Raw genomic sequence first — 13,475 nt, forward strand, 5'->3', positions numbered from 1 at the left:
TGCTTTTAGAAAAGGCTTTGTTCCTGTGAAAAACACTGGAGTCTACTTAACAGAATAGTTTCATCATTTGCTTTCTTGAGTTAGATAAGAAGTTAGATTTCCACTCTTATATCTGTACATAAATATGAAGCTTCAGACAGCAGTCGGCTAACTGAGCTTAGCATAATTATTGGAAACGGATGGCGAGCCTGGCTCTTTAAGTCGATCTTCCACATGTTTCTGTGAGATTGATTCGAGAGCTCATGATATTGTTAAACCAGATAATAATGTACAGTCTTCTCCATCATGTCAGTTTCATCAGTTTTTCTCCATTTCTCCTCAGTAGGAAGGTGCGCGGTGAAGGGAAGAAGTGCCGTAAGGTGTACGGGATGGAGAACCGCGACATGTGGTGCACCGCCTGCCGCTGGAAAAAGGCCTGCCAGAGATTTACCGACTGAACGTTCCCCACCGACTTCCCAGTGTGCCACACCAACAGGCACTGCTGCCTTTCGTCAGATAAGAGGGGAGGGGCTTCATTTTGCATGCATTTGGTTTTCTTCAGCTAAAAGTCGAAACTGTCCGTCAACTCCTGGCTCCACCGAACTCCAGCCGTGGAAGGAACCAAAGGACGGCACTTTTACATTGCCGTCCGGGATTCCCAGCACTGCCTCGCCATTCCCACCTCTCCCAGTTTTGGGAAACCCCAGTGCAGCTAAACAGTGTAAAGAAAAAATAGATCTAAGGTTTTTCCCATTTTTGTTTTTTATGTTGGGTTCAGTGTTGCATCTTTCTATGTTTTGTAAAGCTCTGGTTTTTAAATGAAAAGTCCAGTCAATGAAGGGGTCCAGAAAAAAGGCCAAAAGCTTTTTTGTGTATTTTGTCAAAAGAAGAAGAAAAAACATCTTCACTTTTTTAATCCAGAAGAAGAATGGGCCCTATGCTGCAGTTTTTGAAGCACGTTATGAAACCGCATGGAGGAAAAGCTCGCCGTTTTTGTTCTTCCTTCAACTTGTCTTTGTTTTATTTCTGGACTTTTTGAGGAGATCTTTTATCTCCGACATCACAGCCTCTCCCAGTTCCTCACTTGTTCTTCACTCCTGACAGCTTTCTGAGGGGAATGTACGACAGGTTGAGACACACATGGTGAATGATCAATGCAAAAAAGATACAATTTACAGTCAGGGAAAGCAGATGGACCATGCCCGAGATTTACCACATAAGAAGCGCAACAGCATTCACACAAACACAGGTATTCCACACAATCAAAGCAGAAGACATTTTTCTATGTCGCTTTTTTATCCCGTTGATTCATTTTCTTTTATCTTTTATCAGGGATGTGAATCTAAAGAAAGCAAAAACCAGCCGCTAAAACTTGGAGTTGTACTGAATACAGCACAGTCTCAATAGCTTCTCTCTTTCATTACACAACTTTGCAACCAAAAACTCTATATCTTATTCTTTATGTGTTTTTTTGTTACCGTGTTTACAATGTTTACTGTTGCTGATGTATTTTTCGTTTTTTTTTCCTCTCTTGTGACGAACTGAGACTGTTTACCTACCGCCTGCTAAAGAAAGTGTGTTAAAAAGACCTTCCTGACAGCACTGGAAGCAAGAAGTCAGCAGCCTGCAAGGCCACAGAAAGATAAACACCTTTCCCCACATACAGAGAGACAGATTGCCCTCCTCCTCAACCAACATGTACACCTTCCCAAAGGGAACAAAGTGTCTTTGTGTTTTTGTGCGCCACCGAGGCGCATCTTGATGATCTGTTCACCATAAGGGGGAGGGGCTGAAAACCAAAAGTGAGGCACTTGCACTGTATGTGTGTGTAACGGAGCACTTGGTACGTGTTTGGTTACTTCTGTTGAGTTGAAATGTTTCCACTAGCCCTCTTCGTTTCCAACTTAACTGGTTATAAAAGGAAGTAGGAGCAAAAAAAAAGAAAGCAAAAAGGGGTGAGATCAGTTAAAAGCACTTGATTAGGTCATTCCTTTGTTGTTCAGTGTGCACTGCAGAAACACCTATTCACTTGGCAACATGCAAGAAAAGCCTTGACTAAAGCTTTCATAAGAGTCCTTGTGATCGCCACGTGACCGTGTTACTGACGAGGAAAAAGAGGTCCAGAGTGGCATTGGTAAAAATATCTGATTTGTTCATTTGAATTCCAGCCTTGATTGCTCAAAGGCAGGAAACAAAATCACAAGGCCAAATAGTTTACAGTTTACAGATGTTCATAAATGGATGACCCGGGGCTGCGCTCTACTTAAATTACGATGTACTGATATTGATAGAAATGTTCTACAAATGTTTATACAAACAGGCACTTTGGGATTTTGTTTCTGCATTTACTCTCTGCATTATATGATATTTCTGTCTCACAGGATCATTTTACCGAATTATTCAAAGTCAACACAAGCTAATAAACCCACGTGCTGGACCATTTCATATACAGTACAATACTTCTACACCTGATTGTAAAATCGTAGCTCTGTTATGTTTGCTCAGCTGGGTTTTTTTTTGTCTGTTCATGTATACATGTAATTATTGTATTATCTCTAAGCTCCATGTTTCAGACCAGTTACCTCGGTCGTTATATTTGCAACCTTACGAACAAGACAGGTTCAAGTTAGACATTGCGTGAGGTAATAATGTACCATTCAACCTGTTGGGCTTCTATTGTTTGGAATATAGGGATAGCCTTAAAGTGACTCTTGAAAAAAAAAAATCATTATGCTTCTTCTATGTCTTTACATTAATGTTTCAGTAAGAAATATTTAGTTTAGAGTATCTACAAACTTTTTGCCTTTGTATTATGTGAACGTATTATTGTTTAAGAAAAGACAAATCTATATATATGTAAAGAAAAACATGTTAGAATTTAAATTCAAAGAAAAAAAGACATTGATTTGGCAGTTTTTTTTCATATATATGAATATATATATACTGTTTATGAATTTTGTTTTCATGTTCTGCTGAAGGTTTTTTTGTTTTGTTTTTGTGGCTAACTGTAGGAGGGAGCCTAGGCATAATTCTCACTGCAAGCCGAGCTTGTTATTGTCTTTTTAGTGAGTGTGACCCGCTCGCTCCCGCCTGGAGCTCCTTCACGTCACCCTCCCCGCTGCCTGCCCCGCTAAGCGGTCCAAATCCACTGTTGATTAAAACCTTTATCTTATTTCCAATTCTCCTCTCTCGGTGGCGCGCCACTTGCAATTAGTTTGATCGACATCTCGGTGTGTTTGCGCTCATGTGTGCTGTCACACGTCTTCTGTATAGGAACGTGAAGGAGCCCCGGGCAAAGTATGCGGGCTGCCGCTGAAGCACGGTGCTCCCCTCCCCCCTCCTCCCCCATAAATGGCCTGTGGCGTTTCCCTGTCAGGCTCCTGACAAACCAACACTTTGGGGTTCGAGGATGTTTTTGTTGGTCCAGACGTCAGTGGCTGGATGTGGCTGATGTTGTTTTTGTTATGTTTTTTTTAACTCCATGCACTTCCCGCTGCCACTTCTCCATCATTGTGGTGCTTTGTGTTTGTGTTCGGACCATCTCCTCCATTGGTGTGTGGAAAACATCTGGGCAGCCAATCAGATTCTGTCCAGGAACAAGTCCCTACTGTAGTTCAGTTCAGAAGGTTCTGGCAAGACTGGATATTGTATGTGGCACCATCCCCAGGCAGCTCATTTAAAAAGAAGCTCTCTCTTGATGCTGATTCTTGTTCAGTGTTGTGTCAACCAAATGGCTAGTAAGAAGATTTAGCCAAAATAAGCTAATTTCACACCCTTGTTTAGGGTAAGTCCAAATCCTCAAAAGGATAATTGCTGCCATATTTCTCAAACCTGTCCAGGAACTCTGGGATTTGTTTATGGACTGTGGCCCGGCCTGCATCGTTATACTGAGAACATCTTGGTCCCACTTACTGCCAATGGATGGCCTTAGCAGTAAGGGACTTACAAAGACACTCGGCCCAGGTCTGTCTTTGCACACTGTGCGTACTGGTGCTGTGGCCTCGGTGGGGGAGAAATGGAGGTGCTATATTCCCATCCAGTGCTGTTTCTCCCATGTTGTCATCTGATCATATTAACTCCATTTTGTACACAATGTTATGCTGTAGAACATGAAAATAAAAACACCCTGCCTCAAGCCTACCAAGTCTCTAGACACAAGTTAGTGAGGGCGTCGCCCCGAAACCTCTGTTTTCTCTTCTGCTTCCTCGTCAATTTTGATGTTTTTTTCTCATTTGTTAAGTTTTTTTGTTCTACCCCAAACAACACAAATATTCAATACTAAGCAAACAGTTTATTCTAGACTTCAGAAATGGCTGAACATTTTCAGGTTGAGGTCCCTTTACTCGCTTGTTCTGGAGCTTTCAACCGTAACGCAGTCTTCATCAGTAGATTGACTTTTACCATTTGTTATGGAACTCAAGATGTTCAAACTTTCTTTTCTTTCATAACAACGGAGCAAACTTGATCTGCTGATGAAGACCATGGGATTCGGTCGAAAGCTCCAGAAAAGAGTGTATAAATGGGCACCAAGCTAAGATTGTTTCATCAGATGATATCCCATTAGTTTTACATTTTCCAAGCACATTAAACATGACAAACTAGCTTTTAAGAGCCACACAAACTCATCCGTAGATTGATTCTCGCTCAGAAATGGTTATTTTTCACAGATTCTTAGCAGTTTAAAATTGTAGCCAACATGTTGTGAGATGTTTGGGATACTGGATAATTTACTTCCGTTTGGGCAAAACTGGCAGAAAAAGAGGGATTATGACTCTTGCATTCTGACTCCCCAATTGACACCCTAATGATGCCAAACATGCCATATGCTCCTGATCTGATCATCTAACTTATTCATGTTAGAGCAGAAATGAGCTCTCAGCCCTGCAACCTGGGGAGGGAGTGAGCAGCTAAACACCGGCTCAGAGACGGCCTGCCATCACAGACACGTGTTCGCACAGCAGAATTAAAACTGCCGTCAAAGAGCCACAATAGGCGGTCTTGTTGCTCTAGAGAGAGCGATATGAATACTTATGAGGACTGTTTTTCCCCTTCAAATGGAGGGGACGACTATTAAAGGGCTGAGCTTTCAGCAGTGATTTATGAGCGGGATAAAACAAGATAGCATTATTCTGTTTACGGACGGTATAAAATTCAACTCTTGTGAGTTACGAGGGACCCTCAATGTATATGTCACACACACACACACACACACACACTTTTATATCATGTTATTGTCCAGCGTAGCTACTGACTAAGCAGTGATGGCTTTAACAGCAGTTCATATGTTGACAGATTTATAAGTATTCATGGTTTATGTACCTGATCCTTACTGAGATCAATATTTCATACATGACAAGACTTGTTTGTGACAAGAGGCTGACACTTATTATACCTTATATCATCCAAGTATAGGTCAATATATGCTACAATATATACAGATTAAGCTGCAGTACAGTATATCTAAGCTACAGTGTCGGTGTATGTTTATGTGACATCCTTGGCTTTAAAAAAAGAAAAAGAAAACATGCTTATTTCCCTTTTTATTTGCACCGTCAGCTCCAGACATTGAAGTTAGAGTGACAGGTTCTCCTTCGGTCAGGAGGCCCCCCCTCAGCTCTGTGGTTGCAGATTAGCTGGCCACCCACTTCTGGCAGCCGATAAAAACATGTGAGCAGATGCCCACAGGGTTGTTATCTGCACACAGACCCTCCTGTGTTGTGCAGAAACACCACTCAACAATAGCCTGACAGCAGGTGGCACTCTGTGGAGTCACATGTCATGTGAAACTGACTGGAAATGTAATTAGACATAAAAACAGAAATTGACTATGCGCACAGTGGAGTACACCTGAGTAGTCCTAGCGTTGCCTTGCATGACCCTGAGAATAGATTAAGTAGCAGTGTGTCTTCAAACTGTCCACATCCCACCGACCGTGTGTCTAGTTTCCATGGCAACCATTCTGACGGGCAGGCTCCTATCCAGAGCCGGGGTCACGGTGGTGGTGGTGTTGTTGTCAATAAAAAAAGAGGCGGGACCCTCCATCCATTCTTTCATTTAGGAATGTGAAGGAGGAGAATGGTTGAAAAGCGGTTGAAATGGCTTCTGCAAACACTCCCAAGGCATTTTTTGGGGGGAGGGGTTCCCCATCGGACATTAATTATTATATATTTGTCCTTAGTATGTGTTTCCAGAAGCTACTCCCCCCCCCATTAGGGTAATCTTTGGAGGAAAATAGTAGTCCTGAATGTGCCTTGATGAGCGTGGAGTTTCTAGAGAGGACCTCAGTTGCCATGTTGTGTCTAGAATCTCTGAGTGGAGGTGTGTTGCTGTGATATGCAGGGCTTACAGCGACCATGAGGGAATGTCTCTGGTGCTGGCTAGTACGAGTTCTGCTTTCTATACCTACAATTCAAAGATTTGTGATACAAAGAAATGCCCTGTGAGTTGCGTTCAGAGGCCCCTTTGGCCTTGGTTCTAGAGAGATGTTGCAACGTCTAAGAGTGACTTTTCTACTCTTTGCTGTAACTTGTAAACTTTTTTGATCCAGTCTTAGGACGATACTGTGTTTCAATGTGTGTGTGTGTGTGTGTGTGTGTGTGTGTGTGTGTGTGTGTGTGTGTGTGTGTGTGTGTAGTTTTTTATGTCTGTTATTTCTCCTTCTCCTTGTTTTCCCAAACATGGCTCCTCTCTCCCTTTTGTACAAGGGCTTGTAGATAAATGTATGTCGATGTGAAGAGTCACTGTTGCGATGCGATCTAGAAATGTTTGGGAAATCAAGGAAGCCTCATTCAGCAAACAGCATGTGAAATATTCAGTGAGATTATCCGTTTTTATTGCAGGAGCTGCTAAGTGTGAAGGCAGATAGAGAGATGAAATAAAAAGACTCGCATCTGCACCACTTCTATAATTAGAAGTGATTATTCAGAATACTAAAAAAGTGTTTAAGAGCACTTCAGCCACAGCTCCTTCAGTTTAAACTTGTATATGCAACACAGAGACCCGCCCTCTCTGTAAACTGGATCATCTCATTGGCTGTTTTATCTGATTACAATCATGTAGACCTCAAGAATTCAATGACTGTCGCACTGGATTTTTACACTCTTTTTTCAAACATTATATATACTATATGCTCTGGTCTAACTGGATTTTTAATACTGCATGCGCATGCAAAAAAGGAAATTATGAGATACATGACTTTATATAAATGTGTGATATTTGTGCTTTGACGGCCATGACGGGTTGGGAGCAGCCGGGGTTGCCTCGCTATACTTTTTATTTTATCTCAACTGCACACTATATTGTGGTTTTCGAAACATAAGATTGGCATACAACAAGAAACATCTGTCTCACGCTTTCAATTATGTACAAAATTGTCAAAAGTACCTGTCATTCCCTGCTGGCATGGACCAATTTGTCACAGTCTGAGTGAAGCTCTCGCCATCCTTGTTGTGTGCGTATTAACAGTTAGCCGGGCCCGCGGGATGCTTGCATAAGACGGATCACTCAAGGAGGCTGTGCACCAGAGACTGCATCTCACACTGAGTGTTGCAGTGATGGGAGCAGTGCCAGCTGGAGTCATGACGAGGTCTCAGTTGTTCTTCCTCCAACCGCATCTCGAAACCTCCGGTGAAAAACACACAGGGAGCGTTAAAAGCCCTTGTCAGACATTCAGAAATATGTGTAAGCTCGCTCTAAGAGGTAACCACGAGCACTACAGGTGTTTAAGACTTGAGTTGGCAGCGGCTGCTCTCCACCCTGACGTGGCCGGCACAGTATGTTACGTTTTATATCCTTTTGAAGCCTCTAAATGTACATGTTTGATATGTGTTTCCAGACTGTAAACTAAATGGTAGATGCAACACATGGTCCTTCTCCAGATCTGTTCACAGTTGGTTGTAAAAATGTTCACACTGCATTGTCTGACATGAACAGGGAAGATGTTTTTATTTTGGGGGGGGGGACTATTTCTGTGCTGACAAAATGTCAAGGAATAGGGAAATATGCTGATTAGCTTACATTCCTATGATGTTTTGCCTTTTAATGGGGTATTCAAAACTGTTTGCAGATGTGCCAGCTGTCACTTTCATACACTACAAAGGCTTAATTCACCGCCGTGATCTCCCAAAATGTTGTCTTCTCCGATCATTCCATCATCATCATTTACCTCAAATATCTGATGGTGAAAATAAATCAACCCTGTCAGAGCAAATTTCCTTTTGTAGAAGGTTGGGAGACGGTTTAAAACTACGGCGTGAGCTCCAGTTAGGAGTCCTGCAGATGTGCTTCCTCTGGGTCATCGAGGGGTACAGTTTGTTTTTATGAGCCTGGTGTACGAGACAACATTTATCACTCTGCACTGAAAAGGTTGAAGGTGCCTGATGTTTCCAGATTGGCACATCTCTTACCCATTCGAATCCACCTCTCAGGCAACTGCAACATTTATGTCACCCTGCGTCATTCATCAAGCGGAATTTATTCAGCAAGCATTTCAATATGCAACTAAATATCTCAGCTGCAAAACATTTTGTCGCCTGTGTTTTATTTTTCATAAATACCTTTTGGCAGGACTTCTTTCGCTTGTGTCACACAGCCCGGACCTCTCCACGCACGCACACAGACACAATACGAGTGAAAGAGCTCTGCGAAAGCCAACTGTGTTAGAGCATGTCATCGGGGCAATATGCACCCATGCTGCTCAACATATGTCCCCGTGGCTTCAGGTCTCACCCTGTGATGATGTGAAGAGCTTGCTGGTGGAAGCTGCTCGCGTCCCTCCAGGCTGCTGGCCCGAACGCACGGCTCCACCAAGGAGTTGATGGCATCGACTGTGTGTGTGTGTGTGTGTGTGTGTGTGTGTGTGTGTGTGTGTGTGTGTATACGTGCAGCGTGAGATGATGGAGTGTGTGTTTCACTTGACTGCCTGAGGTATGTCCCATCTGTTCGATGTAGCATTAACACCTCCTCCTGTTGGTGTGTGTGTGTGTGTGTGTATGTGTGTGTGTGAGGGAGGAAGGAAAGTGTGAGCATAAAAACATACCCTGTGTGTGTGTGTGTGTGTGTGTGTGTGTGTGTGTGTGTGTGTGTGCACGCACCTTTACTCCCTGATCAAGCCATTCCTGCGGCCATAGATGCACGTTTCAATGTACAAGCATACCTCATGCATTATCAACTAGTGCATTGACATAGAATAATAAAAATGCCCATGCTGCTTTTCACACCAGCGCCTGTTTGCGTCATTATCATAAACACTGGCATCATGCTGAGCGTCACCCCCTCCATCAGATGACCAAAAGGAGCCTGCAGTTTGTGATGCAAAACAAAAATGGACGTTACATCTGGTTAAAGCTCACTGACACTCTGCATGATGCAGTGATTGTAGAGATGCTCATCCAGGCCATAGACGGGTGCTGTGCACTTATCTGTCTGCTCCGTTGAGATGTTTGAGCAGCAGGTCAAGGTGCAGAGGAATCAAGGCGTCTGTGAGTCAAGCTCGCAGAAGATGCTTGCCGTCTTAGAGGAGCACAAGGAGCTGTTAGTGTGTACGCATGTGTCCGAGCCATTGAATAATTGATGAGGGCGGTGAAAAACAGCCCGTGTACACAGGCTCCAGATGTGACCTCAGTTGATATGAATCGTTGCTGTCCATGAATATCGGTAGCTTCCCTTTGCTGTGAGGCCGCGGGAGATTCAAAGCGAGGGGGAGGTGGAGGAGGACGAAAGGGCCACATATGGATCAGTTTTAAACAAGCAATACAGATTTATTTTTTCATCTGAGAACTCAAGATTAAGAGAGATTGCTGTAGTTGCAACAGGAGGATCTGGTTTTGAGTGAGCTGATAATTAGCTCGCACCACAACTGAAATGTCTCCAAGCCAGAGGTTCTGATTAAGTTAAGGAAAAACGCACAACTGCATGACCCTAGTTTTGTGTCGATATTGTAGATGAACCCACAGATGACTCCCTGGCCTTTGCAAAGAGTTTGAACTTTGAATTAGTAGTTTGACATTTTGGGAAATACGGTTATGCACACTCTTGCCCTCATGTTTGGACGTTAAATATGAAGCTATGAGACGGTTAGCTTAGCCTAGCACGCTAGCCTGGCTCTGATTGGAGGTAACTTAAAAAAATGTGGCCTCTTTTTCTTTCTGAGAGTTGAAGATTGATGCCACGCTCATGTGTGAATGTTGAATATGAAGCTATATTATAGAGCAGTTAGCTTCAGTTAGCATACAGACTAGCCTGGATCTCTGTCTGAAGGCAATCTGCCTTTCAACTGAACTATTTAGTTACTGTGTCTGGCCAAGTCTGGCTCTTAACCCCCCGTAACGTAAAGAACATGTTGCTTCTACTCTCTTTTGAACTGATACAACAAGTGAGACATGATGTATTCATTTGTGTGCTTTGGAGTTGCCGGTACAAAGCCAGGCTATACTATTCCCCCTGTTTCTTTGTGCTAAGCTAAGCTAACCATTCATATTTGACAAACAGACGTGTGAGTGGCTTTCATCCTCTTCTATAACTCTGCAGGAAGGCAAATAACCCCAAATATCTAAAATTCCTTTACATCAAAGTGTGTCTGTACACTCTCACTGTTTGGGGTGATGGGAAGACATTTGGGACATTTTTTCTGCCTTCTAAGCTCACACACAAACTCAGCTATGTTTGAACTGAATGTTCTCTCTCTGCACATTTCAAACATGGCCTGCTATTACACACGGACAGTTACGTGTCACACATTCAATCCAAACATGAGATTCTTTATTGTTAACACACCACACAAAGCACTTGCAATACCTGTTCTATCACAAATACTATACTCTGTTGCACCAATGATGTTTTCTTATATTCTTTTCTACAATATAATGAAATGAATTCTATCAAATGATTTTTCTCAAAGAAGAATCAACACACACTGACTGTTAACCCCTGTACCAGTTTTGTTTGTTATCTGATCTCTGTGTGTAGAAGCTGCCATTGTTATTGTTGTAAATGGTGTTTTCTGACAAATTGCGTTCTGGTGCTGTTGTTGTTTGACTCTGTGTTTACAGTTTAGACTTCTCCAGAGTGATCTGTGTGACTGGAAGAATCTGGAGGCATCTGGTTATAACTGAATAAAGATTTTTTGGCAGCTGTTTGTTAGCCGCTGTCACTGTGTCTTTTCTTTTCAAAGAACACTCAATACCATTTTATTTAATAACACTTGAAAGTAACATACACGTACGTACACAAGTTTACAAATAAACAAGAAAATATACTCCAGTAGTGGAATATGCATTTACTCAAATACTGTATTTAAATCCACTGTTAAGTATCTTTTACTTCAATTTTACTGCTACTTTTTGATTCTACTTCCCAAGAGAAATATTGTACTTTTTACTCCACTACCTTTACTTGACAGCGATAGTTACTATTACTTTTCAGATTTGGATTTTCACACAAAATAGTTGAATAATTTCTTAAACATGATGCTATCTTATGAACTAAACTACTCAGAAGTATATTAAGGTGTTGATACAGCAGCCTTACTTTCTATACTCTTTGCCTCCACAAACTGCTTACCCAGTAATGCATCGGTAAGAATTTCCCAATAACACAGAATAATAGGTAATTCTGCTGCATGTGAGTAGTCATGCAGTTGTGCAGATATACGTAATATTTCTACTTTTTAAGTGATATATAGTTCTTCCCACTTAATAACACTGCAAAATGGTGACTGTCTGTACTTTATTGGAATACTTAATTAGAGTTTATTCATACATACCTCATGAAGGAGAAAAAGCTCAAAGCAAAGTGCAACTTTATCTCAGCCCAATAATGACGTAATGCATCCCTTATAATAAATGTAGTTCTGCAACAAAGTAGTTTTCTATTAAGCCTACTCATTTTATTTTTAAATAAGTACTAATAATCACAAGTATTGTTCCCTACTTCGCTACATTTAAAGTCGCATCCTTGTCTGGAAACATAAGAAACGAGATAAATCAACTGCAGGTGTGTCTGCGGCCACAAGAGGGCGGGGCTCCACACAGCTGCACGTGCAGAGAGGTGTCACTCCGGAAATGAGGAGACATTAAGTGTCCACAGGCCGTGGACACTTAAAGCACAGTCAAGTCAAGCACCACATATGCGGTGCGGGTTCTATTAGCAGTAGTGGAGCCTACTTCTGCATAGTTAAATAAAAACGTCACATCTGTCTTAATTATTGACTGCATTAATACACCACGTGGCTCGCAGTGAGCGACACACCCACGATGTTCGTGACCGAACAGTTGGCACACGCTGGGTCTGGCTAACATGCTAAATGCTAACACTTGAAGAATCCTCCAGAAGCAACCGTTCAGGTCCACTGGACTGGTTATACTGGGACAGAGGAGCCGCTACACGGAGTGTACAAACTAAGCAGTCTGTCCTTCGCTGTGATGTGAATGCTGTCTGCAGCCGCTGTGAAGTTGACATTGTTAACTTATCCACGATGTCTGCTTTGGAGATGTTTTATTTCGATTTCAGTTCTGAGTTTTTTCTTCTCTTTTCTGGTTAATTCCCGTGTTACCCGGGCTACTCTGAGGAAGGCAGTTGTATGTTTATATAATGATGATGTGTTGTATGCACAGACTGCAGAGGGCTCAATTTTTATTTTGCTATTTATTTTCCACTTGTGTGAAATGGACATTTAATGCAATCTATTTTGTAGCCTAAATATGTCCTAATTTAATAGTAGTGTCATATATACCCCCCCCCCCCCCCCCCCCCTCTTTTTTTAAGTAACGCAGTCATTTTAACTATCCTACTTTTTAACTTTGTCTTAATTATAGGAGTACTTCACTTCAGTAACGTTTTTTTAAAGTAATACTATTCTAGTTTTGATATTCTAGTAAGATGTTTATGGCCCCCATCTTGAACATTTTGGGACTCTTTTCAATTTATACTGACATTACACATTCAATGTATTTAACATTTTAGTGGAACTGCTATAACAAACTGACAAGCTGTCTGTCTTATGTGCACAGTCACATTGTTATTAAAAAAAATTACTGACAGCACATAAATGTAATCACTTCAGATAGTCCTGAGTATCAAACTAATATCCGACATTCAGTAAACCTTCGATATGCGCTTTCGACTGAATCAACGAGGAAATACAAACCAAGAGAGTTACCTCTCTTCCTGGAACTAAAAAACCCAAAGTCTGCCTTTTCAACTGAACATCATCTCAGGGTTAACTAAGTTAAGAGTTTAAACCAAACCTGCTTTCTGAAACAGGACCCATGTGGTCTGGATGGAGACAAATTAAGTCATCAAGTGGTGCTTCTACTCTTGGCTGCCCTCTTGTGTTCACATTAGGCACTGCAGTTCAATGAGGCTTTTTTTATAGCTGTATTTTTTTGACCTTCTGTGGGTCAATGTAAATGTGTTTCCCCATGTTAGACACACTGGTGTGTTAAAAAGGTCACATCTTTCTAACACAGTGGTATGTTGTGCTGGAGGAACTCAAATAA

General features: G+C 41.9%; 1 protein-coding gene across 5 annotated transcripts in view; it reads left to right on the forward strand.

Moving 5' to 3' along the window:
• znf704 (zinc finger protein 704) overlaps positions 1 to 11,118 on the forward strand; it is a 54,593-nt gene extending 43,475 nt beyond the window's left edge. For 3 of the 5 annotated variants that reach the window (XM_068728486.1, XM_068728489.1, XM_068728488.1), the window contains exon 9: positions 323 to 11,118. In XM_068728486.1, the coding sequence (XP_068584587.1) occupies positions 323 to 437 (115 nt within the window). In that variant the 3' untranslated portion in view covers positions 438 to 11,118. The remainder of the gene's footprint in view (positions 1 to 322) is intronic. The other 2 variants (XR_011104956.1, XM_068728487.1) reach the window with 2 other exon arrangements.
• Positions 11,119 to 13,475: the final 2,357 nt, after the last annotated feature.

The sequence above is a fragment of the Cebidichthys violaceus genome, unplaced genomic scaffold (assembly GCF_023349555.1).
Source record: "Cebidichthys violaceus isolate CVI_PGR_0920_01 unplaced genomic scaffold, fCebVio1.0.p SCAF_42, whole genome shotgun sequence".
Taxonomy (NCBI): domain Eukaryota; kingdom Metazoa; phylum Chordata; class Actinopteri; order Perciformes; family Stichaeidae; genus Cebidichthys; species Cebidichthys violaceus.